This window comes from Perca fluviatilis, chromosome 4, assembly GCF_010015445.1.
Source record: "Perca fluviatilis chromosome 4, GENO_Pfluv_1.0, whole genome shotgun sequence".
Lineage (NCBI taxonomy): Eukaryota > Metazoa > Chordata > Actinopteri > Perciformes > Percidae > Perca > Perca fluviatilis.
In genome coordinates this window covers 4,637,997-4,659,891 of record NC_053115.1, presented here as the reverse complement: position 1 = coordinate 4,659,891, position 21,895 = coordinate 4,637,997, and the positions used below count along the sequence as shown (strand labels likewise).

The 21,895-nt window shown below is 41.0% G+C and overlaps 1 protein-coding gene across 1 annotated transcript in view; it reads left to right on the top strand.

Moving 5' to 3' along the window:
- LOC120557988 (integrin alpha-5-like) overlaps positions 1 to 21,895 on the top strand; it is a 47,859-nt gene that overhangs the window by 3,956 nt on the left and 22,008 nt on the right. The window contains exons 2-15 of the mRNA XM_039798756.1: positions 5,825 to 5,949; positions 8,080 to 8,180; positions 10,160 to 10,283; positions 10,879 to 10,940; positions 11,128 to 11,173; positions 11,323 to 11,448; positions 13,863 to 13,907; positions 14,198 to 14,241; positions 14,348 to 14,404; positions 17,673 to 17,725; positions 18,951 to 19,159; positions 20,080 to 20,271; positions 20,358 to 20,403; positions 20,493 to 20,606. Coding sequence (XP_039654690.1) covers positions 5,825 to 5,949; positions 8,080 to 8,180; positions 10,160 to 10,283; positions 10,879 to 10,940; positions 11,128 to 11,173; positions 11,323 to 11,448; positions 13,863 to 13,907; positions 14,198 to 14,241; positions 14,348 to 14,404; positions 17,673 to 17,725; positions 18,951 to 19,159; positions 20,080 to 20,271; positions 20,358 to 20,403; positions 20,493 to 20,606 — 1,344 coding nt within the window. The remainder of the gene's footprint in view (positions 1 to 5,824; positions 5,950 to 8,079; positions 8,181 to 10,159; positions 10,284 to 10,878; positions 10,941 to 11,127; positions 11,174 to 11,322; positions 11,449 to 13,862; positions 13,908 to 14,197; positions 14,242 to 14,347; positions 14,405 to 17,672; positions 17,726 to 18,950; positions 19,160 to 20,079; positions 20,272 to 20,357; positions 20,404 to 20,492; positions 20,607 to 21,895) is intronic.

The following is a 21,895-nucleotide window of genomic DNA, read 5'->3' as shown; positions in this document are numbered from 1 at the left end:
CATATCCAGTATATGAATAAGTATAGTTTAGCAGGCAGGCATCAAGTGTGTTGGTAGAGATGGTTCAATAGTGTACCCTCACTTCATGGCTCTACACTCTTAGAAATACATCCGTAAAATAACAGAAAAGGTTCTGGCAGCTCATTACCCGGACTTTGTACCGTAATTAAAAAAAGAAAATGTTGTGTATCTACAGTAGAAATATACAGAACTTTTTCTGTTATTTAAAATTCTCTCATACAATAATGGCTCGATAAAAAGAAATTGACAAAAACAAGCACAGACAAAGGTCCCATAATGCAATTTGAAATGTAAATAAACAGAAATACAACTGTGAAATTTTTTTTTGTTAAAATATACAGACATACAACTGTTAATACACAGATATTTCTCAGAGTGTAGGGATGGCAATGTTGGTTGGTTGGCCCACTGCTCTTGGCAAGACTGAAATATTGTGACAAAATTGGATGAATTGCCATAAAATATTGTACCTAGACATTTATGGTTTCCAGAGTATGAAAACTTCTGACTTTTTTGGATTCAGAGTGAAATGTCTGGACAGTTATTGGATGGATTGCCATGAAAGTTCTTGTACATATATTTATGTCCCCCTCGGGTTGAATCCTACTCACTTTGGTGATATCCCTGACTTTTCGTCAGCCACATGAATAAGCGGAAGTGAAGTAGCGTATGATTTTAACCCAAATCACAATCTTTTTCTAGACTTAAAGGACAATTCCGGCACAAAATGAACCTAGAGGTTAATAACATACGTGTACGACCGTTCTCTGGGATATGTTTTATGTTTTGTAAACCAAAGCATTGAGAACTTTGTAAGTGTACAGACAGTTTATTAAAAAGATAGATTATAAAGACAGAAGCGTTCATGTATACATGCGGGCGCCATCTTGCGAAAACAGTCATGACCAGTCGAACGACCGCCTGCATGTATACATGAACGCTACTGTCTTTATAATCTATCTTTTTAATAAACTGTGCATTTACAAAGTTCTCAATGGGGACCCTCATTATGCTACCGTGGAAGTGTGGTGCTATTTTGAGCCTTGTTAGTGGTGTAGAAATAGCAATTTACCCTCTGCCCCGAAGGCTAGTGTTATAAGCTAATCATCTATTCGCGCTAGCTTGTTTCAAGCTAGAGACACATTTGATTAGCATGAAAACATATCCCAGAGAACGGTTGACTCAGTACACATATGTTATTAACCCCTAGGTTAATTTTGCACTGGAATTGTCCTTTAACTAAGTAATTAGCGTGGGTGCCTAAACATAACCAAGTAGTTTTTGTGCCTAAACCTGACACAAATATGTTGTATTAGAGGGTAGGAATAAATGACAGATATCGTCGTATGGTTTGGAGGACTTGTTGGACTTGAACGTGTGAGCATGGAAGCCTGGCCAATCCTGGCACCTGTATGCTAAGCAGGGCGTATCTTGCCTAGAAAAGTAGTGGGGATTCATAATTACACTTAGTCCTGTTTGAGTGTATGTGATTTTGTCACTTTCCACCTTGTGAACACACTGCACACCCAAAACATCTATAGAATTAGTCTCTAGTATGGACATGGGACACAGCTGTTGAAATCCTGTGACCTGATGTCAGTGAACTTCTTTATGTTTACCAACTTGTCTGTGAGCTCTACATTAAAGGCCACCACATGTTGCTAGCTTAATTTTACTGAACAGCCAGTCCTACTCAGTGCTGTGTTGGGTTTTACTCTTGATCTGGTACTTGTTTTGATATAAGAACCAGATTTAATTTAGTCAGTTGAGCAAATGTACAGTCTAGAGCAGTGGAGATTTTTCTACAGCAGCCTATGTTTTAGCGCAGCTTTAATGTCGGTTTAATCAACATTACACATTTGACTAAAGCACTTTAAGATAACACACTAATTGAGTATTGTGTAAGATTATTCTGGGCCACCCACATCTGTGTGTTTAATGAATGCATTTACATGCTAACCAAACACATTTTTTGGCTTGGGGGTCTGGCTCATATAAGCATCATATCCTGTTTATTATAACAACCCAGATAAAATCTTGTGGAAACCTGAACAGGGTTCAGGGACACAGTGTTGGTTCCACTGACATATGTAAAGTAAGGTAATATCTTTATACTCAGTGGTTATTAACCTGTTTGGCTTGTGCCTCTTAAAATCAAGTTTAATTCAGCTATACGTTGTGAGTCATTGTGCTTTCTTAAAGTGCTCATATTATGCTCATTTTCAGGTTCATAATTGTATTTAGAGGTTGTACCAGAATAGGTTTATATGGTTTAATTTTCATAAAACACCATATTTTTGTTGTACTACACTTTGCTGCAGCTCCTCTTTTCACCCTATGTGTTGAGCTCTCTGTTTTAGCTACAGAGTGAGACATCTCACTTCTGTACCATCTTTGTTGGGAGTCGCACATGCTCAGTAAGTACTGCTATCTTGTCAGTTGCAGAGTATGAGGGCGTGTCCTGACAGTACCTAGGTAAGGACTACTAGCCAGTCAGAAGCAGAGGACGAGGGTGTGCCAGGCTAGCAGCTAGGCAAGCATTATAACGTGTGTTACAAAGTGACCACGTTTGTCTTTGAAGTAAAAGGCTGGACTACAATAGAGCTGTTTGGAGCAGTTGGTGAACAGAGTTTTCTGTTGGAGATGGTAAGTCCCTTTGGGGTGGACTTTGGACTTTTTCACTTTGTAAACCTATAATGTGCACAAAAAGATATATAATACAATAAAGGAAAGGGGAAAAGCCAAAAAGCATAATATGAGCACTTTAAATTGCTTCATTGAAATACATTTTAGAGGCCTGAAAGGGTAACACTATCAGGATTTTAGAGAAACTTAGAAAAATCAACATTATTATGCGTAAAAGAAATGTTTTGATTAGGTTATGATGCATGGGGACCGTAAAACTGAGTGAGGATATCCTACCATTAGGATATGACTAGTTTCAGAATAATGTGGCTATGTAAATGCATTTACTGGAGCTCATAAATCCTATAGTGAAAAAATTATATGTTGCGTCTTTGACCTGGCCATGCCTCAAAGCCATTCCCCTGTTGGCAGATGTTCCTGTTGAACGTGAGTTAAAAGAAAGGAATCTTTATTTCAGGTCTCAACAGAAGCATCCATCATCCCACTGATACACGTCATGCTGTGGAGGAGGCTATTGTTGGCTGTTAAGTGTTCATTACAAGTGCTTTTAATTGACTCTTACAAATCCACACGTGCAGAGACCACAGAGGGTGGCAGTGGGTTAAAAGTCCTGTACCTTTTGTAAGAGAAGACCATTGAAAGCCTGCACCCTGGTTGGCTGAGTGGCTGTGGAGTGAGTGGTTTATAAGGAAAGCTTATCCAGCCATGTAAATATTCCTCTTGTGCTCTCCAGACATTTTGGGGGATGGGAGGAGTACAGAGTCTGTCTGATCTCTGCTAATGTCATCAGTCACCAATGTCTTAAGTTGTGCCCTTCGCTCTGGGCCAGGCCTTTTTAGCAGGGCTGTCTGAAAACCTTGAAGTGTAGCTGATTTGTAACAAACACTTACATTACACACACATTCACTTGCACATGTAAATTTGCATTTGGGAGTGCGTGCATGATATTTACACATACATCTCGCTCTATCTCTCTAACTTTTTGGAGATAGGGATACATGCTTAAAACCACCTTCCTAGTCAACTTGCAGTAGCTAGCATGGCAATAGCAGTTATGACATTTAAAAAAACGTGACAAATTTGATATAGGACTGTGTACTTTTACTGCAGTTGCAGAACTACCTTTCACTCGAAAGAGCCGCTTTTCATTACAAGAAAAACACACAAACGATCACATCTTTGTCTGGACGACGGTGTAAACTCAACAAAAACCAACCAAACAAGGAGTTCCAATCAGTAATTTTCGGTGCAACTTTGTAGCAAGCTAACTTTAAAGCTGCAATATTTGTACAGCAATAATGAATAATGAATAACTACTGATAATGTAAAAGGGGTTGAAAGTGACGAACGCACAGAGAATTATCACCTGGCACTGCAGTCCGCCGTAGCTCAATTCCGCGGGGACCAATCACAAACTGGCTTATCCACCTGGCGCGCTATTGGCGGGTTTAACATGTTGACGATAGAGAAGTGACCAAGCAGCTTCTTGTTTACATTCAACGTGGCGGCCACCGAAGCGCAGCAACCCGTTGATGCCGCTGTCACTGCTACGTCACCCAGACCGTTGCTCTGATTGGTTGAAGGGCTATCCAATTGCGTACAGAGTAATTTGAACTATACACGTTAGGGGAGTAAGAAAAAATCGATACACTTGAGTATCGCAATATTTTATTTTGCAATACTGTATTGATTTTCAAAAAGGCAATATCGGGTTTTTTTTTGGTTTTTTTTAAACGTTCAAAAATATTCATGTAAGACAGTGGTTCACGTTTATGTTGTGTTTAAACCCCCTACTGCTAGATGGCTATGCTGAGACGCACCACTAGTGTCCTTGCCTAACAGTGCCTAGCAGCGCCTGACTTTTTGCTAGAAGCTAACAACGGTTAACCTGACTCCGCCAGATGGATCGCTTCGCATTAGCTCGGCATATCCATCTGGGAACTTTCCGTTGGAGAACTTTTGGGAAGGGGCGAAAATCCTGGTTAGCTGATTGGATAAACCATCTGTCTATCACCTATGTTGGTGATAGACGGGTCAAATCAACCAATCAGATCAAACTCTTGCCAAAACCAGTCGGGAGAAGAGCAAAAACATCTTTTCTTCAGAGAAAAGCCTCCAGTGCCGTTTTTTGCTCTTCTTTCAATGAAGGAATACTTTCTAAATCGGATAAAACTTGCTGCGATAGCTACGCTCATCTCATCCGTGGAAGCGGCCACGTTGTTTAGACTAACAGTCGCTTCTCGTTGCGTCACACCTAAACCCGCCTCATAACCAACGCTGATTGGTCGGTCGTTTGGCGAACGGCTCCAAATTTTCTCTATCTCAAGATGCGAGACTGATCTGCGAGTGGAAAACTGGAGCTCACGAGATCAGGACACCGTTTAGCTCACGAGGCTAAACAACGTAGCTATGGCTGAACTTTGGCCTACTTTAGCATATAAACATTATCTCACTAAGAACCTGTGAACCACAATCCCAAACTGGCAGTTTGAGTTTCTGTGTACTGAATTGTTTACCTAAAGTAAACGTCTTTGACTTTTATGAACATCATGTCTTTTTTTTAAATATTAGTTTTTCTAAAATTATACTTAAAAAAAATCCCAATATATCGCCTTATGCACAGTATTGCAATATATTGAATCATGACCCATGCATTGTGATACGTATCGTATCGCCAAATTCTTGCCAATACACAGCCCTAATGCCCGTTGATCACGCCTCTTGTGCAGTAGAAAATACAGAGCGCACTAACATTAGTCTGGGGAGTCTTAAAAGCTTGAGCTTGGTCAGGTGATAGCCAGACTAGTTTCCAGCAGCGGACAGCTGTTTTTTTTAGCAAACAAGCCCGGAAAAAACACTCTGTACACAACCTGCTCAGCACCAAACAGCAGACAGACACAGTTAGAGACTGGCTGGTAAACATCTGCTAAATTAACTTCATGAGGTGATAATATGTCAGCGGTGTTTACAACTTGTTGCGTTGCCCAGATTATAACTTATTTCATCAGCCGTGTGTATGACGAAACGTTATTCATAAGACAAGTTAAATGCATATGAGTTTCGACCAAAACAAATGTTTCTTTGTGTAATCTTGGGCTTTTCCTGGACACAGCCCGTCACCACAATGTAAGATTCTGTTTTCCTTTCTGCTGTCTAGTATCAGTGTTTTGATTGGCGCTCCGAAAGCCAACACCAGCCAACCCAACATCACTGAAGGAGGAGCGGTGTACTTGTGCCCGTGGGGCGAACCTGACTGCAGGATGATCGACTTTGACAAGCAAGGTAGGGTGTCTTGTTAAGTCTAAATTGACGGCCGGCCTCTCTGTAGATAAAAATCTGATCTGTGAAAAATACAAGCTCAATATTCAAAATCCAAGGGGGTACATTTTCCTTCCATCATAATCACAGCAGTAGTAGGTAACTCACATTGTTCCAGGATATAAAAATGTCACTTTCCCAACACTACTGTTGAACAGTTGCAACAGAACTGTCTAGTAAACTCTCAGCTGTCTCTAACCAGCCATAAAAGTGGCTGAGAGAACTTATAGGTAGTTAAGCACCACTATGCTTGACCTTGAGGTCAGTCAGTGGGACTCCCTGCCATCATACAGCTCCTAATCTAACGCTTCTCTGTTTTGATTGAAACAAGCCTTTAATATCTGTCTGGTGTTTTAATGGTGACTGGGGCTTTCCTCCACAGCACCCCTCACTATGGTCTCCAGTTTGGGACATGGGCTGTATTTTGCAGTGTTTTCACAGGGCTTTGATTTCCTGCTGGACTCGGGCTCAGTGTTGTAAGCGCTCTTTAATTAGGGCAGAGTCATTACGGGGACAAGGACCCCAGAGGACCTGGGTTGCCCCCGGCTCTGCCAGAAAAATAATCACCCCCCATCAGAAATGCAGGAAGCGATAAGGACCACCGTTTGAGGATCACAGCGTCTACTTATCGTACGCTCTTGCGTGCTGATATAGAATGGCGTTTTACACAGACTGAGAGCTGTGACCAAGCAAACTCTGCGTACACAAATACACACCTACAAACTGTTTACAAACGGTCTCTGCAGACAGCCTCTGAAATATGATGCAGCTTAGAAGAAAAATAAACATGCAAAACCCCATTTATGTTCACACAAACACACAGACACACACGGCCACACACACACACACACACACACACGCACACACACACACACACACACACGGCCACACACACACACACACACACACACACACACACACACGCACACACACACACACACACACACACACACACACACACACACACACACACACAAACACATGCTCATGCATTTACAAAGTACATTCAGTAGTCTTGTATTTCCCATTACAGGCCTCAGGATTCACGGTGTGTTTAAGGACACAGCCCAGACTCCATTAACCAAACAGGCACACTAAGTTACAGCCTGGAGAGTTTAATGTCAGCACGCCTTTACAGTCAGCAGGCACATATATCTGAAAATATACCTCCAAAGCTTACACAGTTACAGGCATATTTAAGTGTGATTTAAGACATTTGGAAAATGACCTTTCAAAGATGCTGAATGGAAAACATGTTTTTTTCACTGTAGGTTTGACAAAAATTCTGCATTTAGAAGAAATGGAAAACGATGTGAACAGTATTTCAAAGTCAAGAACTTGTTTTTTTTCAATGTTCTAATTAATGCAACCTGGCTCACCTACCTGAATCAAACGTTTTGTGGACAAGGAGTCACAATCCAATTTTTTCAAATTAATTATTATACGTAATAAGTAAGTTGTTGATGAAAGCAAAAATAATGGAGGTGTAATGCTGCTGAGGCTGCAAAAGTAAAACATTTGGCAGGAAACTACACACACACACACGCACGCACGCACGCACGCACGCACGCGCCACACACACACACACACACACACACACACACACACACACACACACACACACACACACTTCCAGCACTTCACCACCCCCTCCCTCATCCCTGTTCCTTGCCTTCATACTGCCAGGGCCTCTTCTTAAAACAGATCCTGACAATGAAGTACAGCCGTTTGGGTTACAGTAACAACAAGGTCCAAGTCCCTTTGAGCTGTTTGATATCTGCCATAGCATGAAGGATGGATTAAGACTGCAGACCCCAGGAACAAGGCCATAAAATATCCATGTAAAAAGCCAAGAATATGTGGGGAGCGCTCTCAAATGAAGCCCTTACAGCACAAAAATCAAACACTGTTGACAGGGGGATCTTTGACTAAGCACCACCTAAAGTAGCACCTCCTAACATGACTTAAGTTTCTTCCATGTCCCAATTTCTGAGGAAAGTGTAGCAGCTTTAAGTTATTCCGTCATAAAAGAGCTGTGCACAAGTCTGTGTAAATATGCCCCTTAATATGTTTTTCTCCTCTATGTTCTTCTAGGTGATCGATACTTTTATATAAATAATGTGAACACTCAGGTTGAGTTCAAGTCCCAGCAGTGGTTTGGAGCTACTGTGCGTTCCCATGGCAACAGCATCCTGGTAAGAATGGGTCAGAGTTGGTTGTTCTGTTTGGATAATTTAACTACATTATGCTGTGTGATTACATGGTTTGCAAACAAGTGTTTGTTTAAATAATCCATATTTATTGTTGGTGCGCTAAAAGGGACTTCATAATTTGGCCTTTTGGGACTCCATGTGGGGACCCTTGATATACTGTGTACAGACCAATGTACTGAATGCCAACAGTAACGATAATGGCTATATTCATGATATCCTGCTAACTTAGCTTGATGCAAAAACAGAAAAAATGTACAGGTCTCAGGCAAAAAGTTAGCCACCTCACCAGTTGATAATTCATGTAGAAGACATGGAAACAAAGGAGCAGTTTTGTTGTTGTATTGCAGGGTAGACTAGTTGGTGCTAAATTTAACCTACAGTAATTGCCTCAGATACTGGATGGATACATAAGGATGAGTGTTAACCCATGAGTATTCAAAATTACATCAAATACATTTCCGCAAATGAAATACAGAGCAGCACACAGCTGCTGCTTTAAAATTGTAAACATTTATGACTTTGATACATTCCTGAGCAATGCTGTTTCTACCTGTTATTTCACAAAGTCTAGTTGACTAATAAAATGTGACCTATTGGAAGTACCTTACAGCACACATTGCTTCATCCAGAACTTCCACATGCTCTTTTGTTTTTAGTTTTAGCCCCAAAAAATGACCCAACCCTCCAAATTTTAACAATATCAAGTATCGTTCTTACTGGTTTCCCGTCATTTCGAAGACTCTTAGGCTTGACAGACTTTCTGTGTGTAGTTACAGTTGCTAAGCTATGATTTTGCAATTGATGTTTGAGGGAAGAGTTCAGGGTCAATTTAAAGTGCTCATATTATGCTCATTTTCAGGTTCATAATTGTATTTAGAGGTTATATCAAAATAGGTTTAGATGGTTTAATTTTCAAAAAACACCATATATTTTAGTTGTACTGCACATTGCTGCAGCTCCTCTTTTCACCCTGTGTGTTGAGCTCTCTGTTTTAGCTACAGAGTGAGACATCTCACTTCTCTACCATCTTTGTTGGGAGTTGCACATGCGCAGTAGGTAGGTAAGGACTACTAGCCAGTCAGAAGCAGAGTAGTGTGATCCAAAACAAACCTGCTTCAGCCGGTAACCGGTGTCTCCTGGACATGGCGATACAACTATCTGAACTCTTCGGGCCTCCGCTTTAACTTGCTTGGTATGAGGGCGTGCCACGCCAGCAGCTAGGCGAGCATTATAACGTGTGTTACAAAGTGATGCGTGTTTGTCTCTGAAGTAAAGGTTGGACTACAATAGAGCTGTTTGGAGCAGTTGGTGAACAGTGTTTTCTGTTGGAGATGGTAAGTCCCTTTGGGGGGGACTTTGGGCTTTTTCACTTTGTAAACCTATAACGTGCACAAAAAAAGATATATAACACTATAAAGGAAAGGGAAAAAGCCAAAAACCATAATATGAGCACTTTAAGATTTCAGTCCTGGTTGATTTGAAGACACCTGTGTCCACGGTGGTAACAGCAACTGTGGTTTTATACTATAACCATAGAAATGAAATGGATAGAAAGGACTTTCCCATTCAAATCAACATGTATGAGGGCGTGCTCTGACAGTACCTAGGTAAGGACTACTAGCCAGTCAGAAGCAGAGTATGAGGGCGTGCCACGCTAGCAGCTAGGCGAGCATTATAAGCGTTACAAAGTGACCACGTTTGTCTCTGAAGTAAAGGCTGGACTACAATAGTGCTGTTTGGAGCAGTTTGTGAACAGAGTTTTCTGTTGGAGATGGTAAGTCCCTTTGGGGTGGACTTTGGACTTTTTCACTTTGTAAACCTATAATATGCACAAAAAGATATATAACACAATAAAGGAAAGGGGAAAAGCCAAAAAGCATAATATGAGCACTTTAAGACTTCTTTACCACCAAATGAGGTCACGTTCTTTTGTCATTGAGCCATCTGTCTGTGCTTGCCAGGCTTGTGCTCCCAGGTATTACTGGAGGACAGAACATGACGCACCTTTCGCCGATGTCACAGGAACCTGCTACCTCTCTGTAGACAGTCTCAAAACGTTTGTGGAGTACGCTCCCTGCCGAACAGGTGAGTTACTGTTACTGTTACCCTAACCATTCTTACTCCTCATGCCTAAACCTAACCAATCCAACCAATGAAGGCAACACGTACTGGCCAATCAGAGGTCATTGATTATAGGAAATGCAAATTCGACCAGGCTGGGTATGGCCAGCATGTTAGCAAACATATGTTAATCCAACAGACACAGAGCAAAATTAGCATTCATTTGTTATCATGTTTCTATCCACCTGATCAATGTAAGACAAATTATTTAATCTCCTTTTATCTCTGTTTTGGATTGGAATTTTTACAGCTGGTATAATATGTGTGTGTTGAATATTCACAATACAGCATACATAGTGCCTATCCTATGAAGAGTCCTGTCTACTATTGAGGTCAGCTCTTACAGTAAAACTCATCAACTGAACCAGATAGCCAAAACTTTTCTTCTGTTGTTTATAAGTGTCTGGAATCCAGTTGTGGGTCATTGAACAATTTAAATCTGACAAAAAATCACACTGGAGAATTCTTCCCTTAACAGAACAAAATGTTTAGTTTAGTTTTGTTTTCATGAAAGAGAACGATTATTAGTGTTTCCCATGTTCTGTGCTGTTCATTGCAGAAAGACATGGACCTGTTGGACAGGGCTATTGCCAGGGGGGATTTAGTGCAGACTTCACCAAGGTAAGAGAAATATTTGTTGGGAGTTTTTGCTGGTTTTTACATAATCACATAGTTACAGTGTCTCTGTTTGGGCTGATGTAAGCAGTGTGGATTTTGCAGTGTACATCAGATTTGCAGAGTTTGTTTGAAATTCATGATGAAACTGGTGACTCCTCTCCTCAGCTCTGGCAACTGTTGTGTGTTACAGGATGGGAGGGTTGTGCTTGGAGGACCAGGCAGCTTTTACTGGCAAGGTGAGCTCTAAAGAATGTGGAGCAGCATGGATTTAGATTGATTTTGAATGAACAAACTTCAATGGAACAATTCAGGAGCCAGAGTCCAAAAGTCAGACATATTATTTTAACCTCTGGCCTTAACCCTTTGTTACCCATCCCTCCCATAGGCCAGCTGATCTCAGCCACCACAGAGGAGATTGTTAAGGCCTACTACCCCTCGTACTTTCTGCTGTCAGTCGCTGGGCAGATTCAGACACGACAGGTGCAGGGGAGCTATGATGACAGTTACCTGGGTGAGGAAGTACACTAATACAAATAGTATTATTAAAATGAGACGTATTACTAATAAAATGTACTAACCCTAACAGTACTGCTACTGACATGACAAAGACTACTTGTACTACTACTCTTGCCTCTGTCATCAGACTGCAACAACTCTATGTTTAATTCTGTTGTATAATTTACACCTGCCAGTAGCAGGACCTCATGATTCAAGTTGGTTGCTTTTTCTGAATGTCCTTCTTAAAGGAGACATATCATGCTCAGGTTGATAGTTGTATTATGGGTTTCTACTACAACACATTTAAATGCTCTAAAGTATGTCTAAAACTCTCTGTTGTCTCTTTAAAAGAAAAGCCCAGTCTGCTCTGATTGGCTTATGAAAAAAATATGGCAGCCCTTTGCAAAGGTAGCGTAGGGGGGATGGTATCTTCTAATGAACCTGCATGTGACATAGGAAAGGGAGCCAGATCTGAATGGCTTGTTTAATCCAATCCATTCGTTTTCTGATCTAGGTAGCTCACAAAAACTGACTGGGTTGTCTTATTTCACAGTTTGTTGTCCAGAAACCCAAATGTATGTGCACAAGTACTGAAAAAGTGAGTTGTTTTTTTTAATGATATCTCACCTTTAACAATTTGGTTGAGAGCAACATATCTCAACAGCAGAATGCCATGCCATTTTAATATGGATGTTCATGGTTCCCAGAGGTTAATACCTGAGGATTTAATCACCCCCTGACCTTTTGTCTAGCAGCACCATTAAGTCCACATTTTTTAACTTCTCTCATCACATTCATATTCCCCGGAGGAAGAATTATTTCCCGTTTGGACACTACATGAGCTCTTCACTAACCCCCTAACGCCCTCATATAAAAAATTGTCAACTTTGTACACAGAAAACGCTTTTGGATTGCAATAAATGAGCTGTCAATATTCAGTCTCTTGACCTTTCCTCTTGTTTCACTATCCTGCCAAAATTTCAGCGAAAACATGACTCATGACATGACATAAGATACTGTATGTCACAATCTAATTGGCAGATTGCCATTAAATATACTGAGCACAATCATGCTCCCAAGGGGATATCAATTTTTTATTGCAACTTGATGACCTTTCTCTGGTGTTTTCCTTATTTTCCCCATTTTTTTGCCCCACTTTAAGTAGTAAAATCAACAATCTGTCATTTAACTTCTTCCAAACATTAAACGTGCTGTAAGTAGGACTGTAAAGATCCAGGACTTAGCCAAAAAATTCAGATTGTGTGACGTTACACCTCAACTCTTCAAGTTTTAGTTAGTCTTAGTTTTTGAAAGACTACCCCATCAATTTAGCATTGCACTCCAATAAAGCTAAACCTGGTGCCTATTTTACCCACAATGCAACTCAACCGCCAGTAGTGTAGGGTGTGGAGTTAGAAAGAAATGTGAGCTTACCAAAACTCTGTTGCATTAAGGCCAATTTAAGTGCCAGGTTTTGAAAAGCAGCATTTCAATCCGTCTATTGTAAATAAGTAAAGGTTATAGGCACTGGAAGATGTTCAGTCAGTGAAGTACTCTTTTAAAGGCGCTGACACACTAACCCGATAATCGGCCGTTGGATAGTCTGGCGAGGTCGGGGACTCGAGTCTGTTCTGTGTGTTCCGTGCCGTCGTCCGTCTGAGGGACTGTCGGCCTTCATTTTGGCCGACCTGACTGGCAGTCGGACTCAATGACCCATCTGATTGGTGGAGCGCTAACACGGAAATGACGAGCGGGATGAGCGTGACTAGAGTCTCTCAAAATCTGAGGAAAATCTCTTGAATTGACCTTTGTCGATCTGAAATGAAGACAGATTCAGCAACTGCACGGCCTATTTCTCTCTTCAAATGTTTCCAGAAACAGGATTCAGTGAACTATTTTAGTACAACATGAGATCGTATTCTGAACGAGCCGCCATGACAGTCTGTCTTTGAATGTCCGGAGAAACCAGACCCACGTGACACGTTCGTCCAATCAGCTGCCGGTTTTCATTTTTTGGGTGACAATACAGATTAGCGCCGCCTGCTGTCATGGAGACGTATTACGTCTCGTCTCTTCGGTGTGTTCTGAGGCACTTTTTTGACCAACTTGGGACTGATCAACCCAACTGCCTTTTCTGCCGACAGTTGGCCGTCTGGTTGGTGTGTAACCGCCTTAAGATTGCCAGTTGATGTGATCAAAATGATGAAGCGCTGCGTGACACCGCCAATGTGTGAAGCCTTTTCTTTTAACAGTAATCCCAAATACTACAACAAAAATACACTAGTGCTACATGTTATTACTTCGAATAACTATCATTATAACCCCTCTAAGATCAAACTGTTTCGGTGTTGTATCTTTCATTATATCCTCCTATCCTATTGTTTTCTCTCATTCAGACTGCATCTTTAATCTTAATTTGTCCTGCAGGTTACTCTGTGGCTGGTGGCGAGTTCAGTGGGGATGATGAGGAAGGTAAGGGTCATATTTACAGTACAGAGAGACAAAATGCATGGCTGGGTACAGGGTTTTGCTGACCCCCACCTCAAGTTCTGTCTAATATTTAACTACTCGGTCTCAACACACTAATTCTGTTTTGATGGATTATTAAGTCTTTCAGGAAGCAAGAACATTTAGAGACCCAAAGAATAAAAAGGAATGTGTGTAAACGGTGTTTTTGTTGGTCACAGTTCAACAGTTCTTAGTTATCAGTGTTTTGAATTGATCCCATCCTAACCTTTTGCGCCTTCCTTTTCTTGTTGCAGATTTCATCACAGGAGTTCCAAAAGGACTCATGCTGTATGGTATAGTAAGGAGTCCCCACATTTTAATTTTCCAGTGCAAACAGTCTACAAAACACAAAAGTATATACTCGCAGGATACTCAGATAATTGCTTTTGTCTATCTCAATATAGGTCTCCATACTAAATGGAAGGGATCTGAAGTCTCTGCTCAACTTGACAGGGGAGCAGGTATGTGAACATCTGGCTGGAGATTTTCTGTAATAGCCTGGCCCCTATTTTCATATGCGGGTCCACATTAAGAGTGGCATGTGTAAAGGAGGGCTGGAGATGAAGGAATGTGCCCCGTTATGAGAAGGCCTGTACCAGGGTCAGAGGTCTAGCTTACAGTACGCACAGCTCATGGTTTCTTAAAGCTGTAAATCAAACCCAGAAGCAGCAGACCAGGATGGTGTTCATGTTGCCACTGTAATAATTCAGCATGGGCTTTTAAAATTGGGAAGTACAGAAGAGTGGCAGCATTTGTCAGTTGACACTAGCTGAGCTTTTAGTCACATTTCTTAAAATAGTCTTTAAAGCTTTAGGGTCCTATTTTAACCATCTAAGCGCACAGAGTGAAGCGCCTGACGCAGGTGCGTTTAGGGTGTGTCCAAATCAACTTTTGCTAGTTTGACGGCGGCAAAAAACGGTCCGTGCACCGGGCTATTTTGCTTCCATAACATCTTCCTTCAGGCTAGTGGAAAGAAATCATCCAAAATACACATATAGGTTTTAAATTTTACTTCACTTTGTCTATTTGTGTCTTCAGATTTCCCCTAAATTCACCAAAGGTTAGCATTAGATAATGCCTCATTTCCCGAAACTTGTCATACAACAAAAATAACTGTCTTGCCTTAAGTAATCAACTGGGGAAGTAGTTGCACTTATATGCACCAAACGTTTACATTCTGAAGTTTACAGGGGGGTTGTTTCATATATTACTCATAGCCTGATTTGTATGACATTTTATTGATTTCATGGCTGTTACTATTTTCTGATTTATGGAGTGATAAGAAGAAGAAGAGGGCGCAATGACCTGACACTAAAACAGTACCAGCCAAACATCAAACTGTGGGAAACAATGTTGAAAACAAGATGGAAAGTTACATTCTCATCATTACTCCACACACACACACACACACACACACACACACACACACACACACACACACACACACACACACACACACACACACACACACACACACACACACACACACACACACACACACACTTTAGGCTTCATTGTGTGTGTGTGTGTGTGTGTGTGTGTGTTTGTGTTCAATGTGGGAAGTCATCAGTGACTGCTCAGAGGTGTCAGGCTCAGGGCGGAGGGCTCTGAGTAAACTGTTAAGTCAAAGTGAGAGTGATCTGAGGTAAACTCCTGGCTAATGGACTCTCTGCTCTCTGTGGGTGTGTGGACTGTGCAGTCAAAGTCAGCTGCAAAAACACACCAGAGGGTCTTTGTGCAAGAGGCCCTGTTGTTTTGGTGAATGAAACCACAAATTTTGGCATTTGTTATGCCAGTAAACAATGTTTTCTCTGTTCTGCCATTTTCCATTTATTTAACATTCCATGTTGTGTTCAAATTGCAGACTTTATACTCAGGTTGAGCGATATGATATGTATATATATATGAAAAGAAAAATGTCCCGCAGATGATCATAGGCAAAGTAGCAAATCAACGAGCCAAACTGTTCTGATTCTGTTGGATTTGAGGATTTTTTATGTGTAGTATCTTCACTTTCAAGGTATTTAATTACCATTTCCATTTGGTTAATTTATCTATAAGTCTTTTCTCAGTAAAAAAGTGTTTGACGCTGGCCAATTTCCTCGTATTATAAAATTATACATTACACTCATTTTTCTTTTCTTTTTTAAGATTATTTTTTGGGCATTTTAGGCCTTTATTTCTATAGGACATCTTATAAATGAAAGGGGAGAGAGAGGGGGAATGAAATGCAGCAAAGGGCCTATATATGGGCGCCGGCTCTACCAGGTGAGCTACCCAGGCACCCATCTTTTAGAGTGTAGATCGGGCTCAGGTCGGGTATCCATCCTCTACCATCATTATGGTAATTTAAAAATAGTGTGTCATTAATATACTTTACAGAGGTTGCAATTAATTTAATATTCTGGCACAATGGCACTTGAATAGATACAGTTACACCAGGGACTGTCTTTGCCTCAGTTTTGAACTCAGAAATATGGATTTTTCAGTGCTTTGGGATTACTTTTCATAATGTTGGAGGTTTCTGTTAGCACAGTTAGCACAATCGGGTAAATATGAAGTAGGGCTGGGTTAAAATAAGTGATTCTCCAATTAAAATCGATCTTTGTTTGAGTGATATGATATTGATGAATAAAATCCCAAAAATCAATCTTTTAATATATGGCATCACGTGACGGGCCGGGAGTTTCAATTTCACATTTTTATTAGGTTCAATTTCACTTCGGATTCAAGGGTTGCTTCTTGCTTTTTTATATCCAAGCAAAATTAGTATTCTAACTTAAATTACCCGATCTAATTCATATTGTATCGAATCAGAAACCTTGTTGAAACCTCGGGACCTTGTGAATCCGAATTGAATCGATTTCGGAAATTATTGACGATACCCAGCCCTAATTTGAGGCTGCAATAACTACTTTTTTGGCAACGTAGGAGCAGCAGAATAGGCTAACACAACATTTACATATTTTAACCCTATAAAGCTGATGTGGCGATTATGTTAGCACTTATTGCAGGCTTAAACACTTATACTGCTATTACTACTACTTTCATAAAAAAAGCAGTCACTTCCTAAATATGGCTCATGACTGTTTAAATTGGTCTGTGGGGCGACATTTCTTAGCTTGCTGATCTCACCTCAGGTGAACATTCCCGGTGGTTAAGCTCTATAGCAAGTGTTGATCGTATTTCTAAGAGTGTGAATGTATCTGGCAAAGCAGGAAATTTGAACTTTGTCCTGAGCCTCAGTTTGATTTATGTTGATGTGAGCTGTTTTGCATGTGCGATGTATGAAGACAACCCCAATATTCTTGTTTTCTCCAAACTCCTTTCTGCAAAAGCTACGAATCACTTTGAAGTGAGAGTCACCCAAGGATGTAACGTGACCCTAATTTATCGTACATGCTCTGAAATTAAACCGGAAAAACCCAAGCCCCATGAGTATTTCATCTAAATGAGTTTTAAAGGAGTTTAAGGTCCACGAACCCCAGACCCCCTACCTCTCTCCTCAAGCTTACAGAAGCTCTAAGACTGAGCTCCGTGAAAAGGGAGAAGAGGACACCCCAGGGGATTGTGGGATTGAGAGATTGAAGAGGAAAGCTTCTGGGGGTGGTGGTGTAGGGTACAAAAGAGAAAAAGGACGTGAAAAAAAGAAAATGACAGAAAAGAAATGGATCAATGCACTGTGGTGTGATTACAGGCTAACTGGGTCTTGTTTGTAATGTGTTCCAGATGGGGTCCTACTTCGGCTACGCAGTGGCAGCCACCGACATCAACAACGATGGGTGAGTGGATGGGGTGACGGTGAGACAGATGATGGCAAAGAAAAAATGGGGAAAGGGAGACAAAATGGGTGAAATGACAAGAGAAGGGAGAGACGTGTAAGCTAAAACAAGAGACTAAAAATGAAGGATGAGTTCACTGAAACAACGTGTGACTTTTTGGAAGTTCCCCATGCTTCAGTTCAGTCACCCTGTCACTCTCTAATGTGTCATGGGAATGTCTGAAAATACTCCGTACTCTCATTCTGTCTGAAGTTGCTCTCAGCGTGAAGTGCTCCATTGGTCAGTTTCACTTCCCTAAACCTGGCAGAGGCACAACATTAAAAAAAGAAAGTGCATCAGTGTACAGTAGCCTTTAAAAATAATTATTTCAAGAGATTTCTTTATTTGCCATTTGTGCATACACCAAACAGTCCAGGCACATAGGAGTTCTTGCACAGGCTCTATGGGTCATGTAAAAAGAGTTAGGGCCAAAGAAAAGAAAAGCACACCCACTAAAATAGTAAAAGATTATACATTAGAATAAAATAAGACAAAAAAAAAAACCTTAGATACTATACAATAATGCAAAAGTGCAAAAAATATAAGACATGAATACTGTAACTGGAGGATACAACTATGGGGGATATTGCATTTGTAACGAGGCATAAATATTGCAAATGTTGCACTGTAGTATTTCACAGTAGAGTGAGGTAGTGAGGATAATTGGACATTTAATCACAGTGAAAATGCAAATGCAGTGGTTGAGTTCAAGTTCCTGTGTGTTCCACTGTGGTTCGTGATTGCGTGTCTATGCTATAATTTAGCCTTTTTTATATTGCTATTTATTTAGTATCAGTGAGTCAGATGGACACACATGAGATTTAGCCACTTTCATCTTTCTAACGTACAGAACCTTCAACAGGAAACATTCACTTCTTTTTTTTCACAATCATGATGTGTGATTAAATTTTAACCTCTAAAACCTCTCTGAGATGCCGGTGGTTATTACAGACTCGTGCTGTGCAGCTGAACATTATTTTACAGTAAATACTAGTGGAGATCATTACAGGTCCCATGGCATGAACATTTCACAAATGACAGCTTTATCATTCTTATTGGTAGAAAAGATTTGTGACCTAATAAATTCCCATGTTCTTGTGTCTATGTCTTTAGTAGTTCCCCTTCTCCTTCCATCTTCACCTCCATGATTTGTCTCATGCCTTTGCTTGCCCCCCCACCCCCCCAGGTTGGATGACCTGGTGGTGGGAGCACCGATGTTCATGCGTCGAGGGTTCAGTGGGCGTCTGGAGGAGCTGGGTAAGGTGTATGTGTACCTCCAGAGAGGCCCTCTGCTACTGGAGCCAAGCCAGTCCCACCTCCTGGGTCGACAGGCCTTCAGCAGGTTCGGCACCTCGCTCGCTCCGCTGGGGGATCTCGACCAGGATGGATTCAACGGTAGGTGTGCCACATTCATTTATGGGATAGTTCTGGTGCCGCCGGAGGTATGGCTACTAATGGGGGAAATTAAGAGGGGAAAACAGAAAGATATTCAATTTACAATGATATAAAGCAGTGAAAAGCAAATCTTCAAATTGGAGAAGCTTAAACTAGCAAATGTTTTGCTTTTTAAAAAATTTGATAAATGACTGAATCAAAGATCAAAATGGTTTTTGATTAAAGATGCAGTAGGTAAGCCTAATAAAACAAATAAATTTCTGTTGTTTTTGCTGAAACTGACCCTATGTTCCAGTAGAACTACATGAAGCAGGTCATTTAAAAAGAAATCCAGCTCCTCTAGCACCACCTATAGCCTGTAGTGCGATTTGCAAAAATCCACCGCTCCCTGTTCAGATGCACCAATCAGGCCCGGGTGAGTGCGTGTCAATCACTGCTCATGCACACGCATTCATTGTCCCTTGTGGGGGGAGGGGCTTAGGAGACTGTTTGGGCTTTAGCAGAAAGGGGGGAGGGACAGAGAAGTTGTCAACGTTCACTTTGTTTGGCTAAGTCCTGGATCTTCACAATCCTACCTACAGCACCTTTAAATGTTTCAGCAAGTTTAAACCAGCTTATATACTATTCTAACCTACTGATGTACTGAAAGAGTCTGTTTTTCTGTGTTTTCTTCAATCATGAAGCCAAAGTCTAAAGAAGTAAATCATCTTAAAAGAAAGCTGGCCCGCAAAACCACTAATCCCACCATGGCCTGCGACGGTTGTTGTTTATGAGGACTTTCAGTACATTGTGCTGGACTCACTGGGGTTATATGGCTTATATATATATATATATATATATATATATATATATATATATATATATATATATATATATATATATAGTATTTACAGTGGTGTGTTGTTGCTGTTTACAATCAGACATGGCCATCGGCTGTCCTTATGGAGGAGATGAGCAGCATGGATTGGTTCTCATTTATAATGGTCATGCCGGAGGACTGATGGACACGCCCTCCCAGACTCTCACTGGCCAATGGGCTTCCAGCTCTTTCCCAGCCAGTTTTGGCTTCGCCCTGCGAGGCAACAAAGATCTGGATCAAAACGGCTATCCAGGTAGATAATTGTCCGTCACCAGGCGTCTATTAACACTTTATCCTCTTCTCTGATATCTTCATTAAACTTACTTTCCCCTCATGCAGATCTGATTGTTGGTGCTTTTGGGGTTGATAAAGCAGTGCTGTACAGGTATGTTAAAGCATGTAGGAGTGTATTAAGAAATGCATTAGCCCTTTACTTTTTATTCTTATTCTTTCATGGTCTGTCTCTTGGATTAGGGCTCGGCCAATCGTGAGTGCCAGTGCGTCTCTGACAGTGCAGCCGACCATGTTCAACCAGGAGGAGAAGACTTGTGAGCTGATCACAGAAAAGGAAACCATTGCTGTCTCTTGGTATGGATGTCAACAAGTTTCCTTAAAAAAATTCAGATCCACTTTACATCTTAATAGGAAGATTATACACCGTTTTGAGCCAACACACAGTATTTGTCCTTGTAGCGGAACTATCTTTAATGGTTTAATGAAAAGCTTAGGAGTTTACGAGTAGATAAAGAGCTCACGACAATAACAGAACATGGAAAGTCTTGCAAATGTTATGTAACACACACATTAGTTCAGTTTCAGCTTTCCAAACTGTGCCTCACGAGAATGTCAAATGACTTCATGTTTGCCAGTTTCCTGTCCAAGCCGCTCTGAACTACACAGTATTCTTAGATTCAGTGGGAAAAAAAGGGAAAATTTGCCCCGCTTTCCATTTCAATGAAGCCATTTCCACAAGTTTAACCGTCGTATTAAATGTGGAACATTTTTAGACTGCCGTAAGAGGGATTTGCCTAACTGGCTGCCATTTAAGTATCTGCCCTGTAGTTTGATACAAGTAATGTTTTCATGTTTATTGGTGTTTTCGCTGCCTTGGTAACAAAAAGGAGATGAAGGGAGCGGAGAAAGGTGAAGTAGTCATATGGAAAGATGACACGGTGGAGTGTTGAGTGCAGTTATTAACATTGAAAAGGTTGGAAAAGGGTTGTAACTTTTTTTTTTCTCGATATGAATGAGATATTGTTGATATGTTGCGTCAACAAGACTCCTTACACGGCATGAGGTGTACCCTCCCTTCATGCGAGCGTTTATACGGCCGCCCACAAATTGACATGTATAGCTTTTTTAAGCATCTAATACTTTAAAGTTGTAAACCTTAAATACCTAATATTATGCTCATTTTTAGGTTCATTATTGTATTTAGAGGTTGTACCAGAATAGGTTTACATGGTTTCATTTTCAGAAAAAAACATATTTTTGTTGTACTGCACATTGCTGCAGCTCCTCTTTTCACCCTGTGTGTTGAGCTCTCTGTTTTAGCTACAGAGTGAGACATCTCACTTCTATTCCATCTTTGTTGGGAGTTGCACATGCGCAGTAGGTAGGTAAGGACTACTAGCCAGTCAGAAGCAGAGTAGTGTGATCCAAAACAAACCTGCTTCAGCCGGTAACCGGTGTCTCCTGGACATGGCGATACAACTATCTGAACTCTTCGGGCCTCCGCTTTAACTTGCTTGGTATGAGGGGCGTGCCGCACGGCAAGGCCGGAAGCATTATAACGTGTGTTACAAAGTGATGCGTGTTTGTCTCTGAAGTAAAGGCTGGACTACAATAGAGCTGTTTGGAGCAGTTGGTGAACAGTG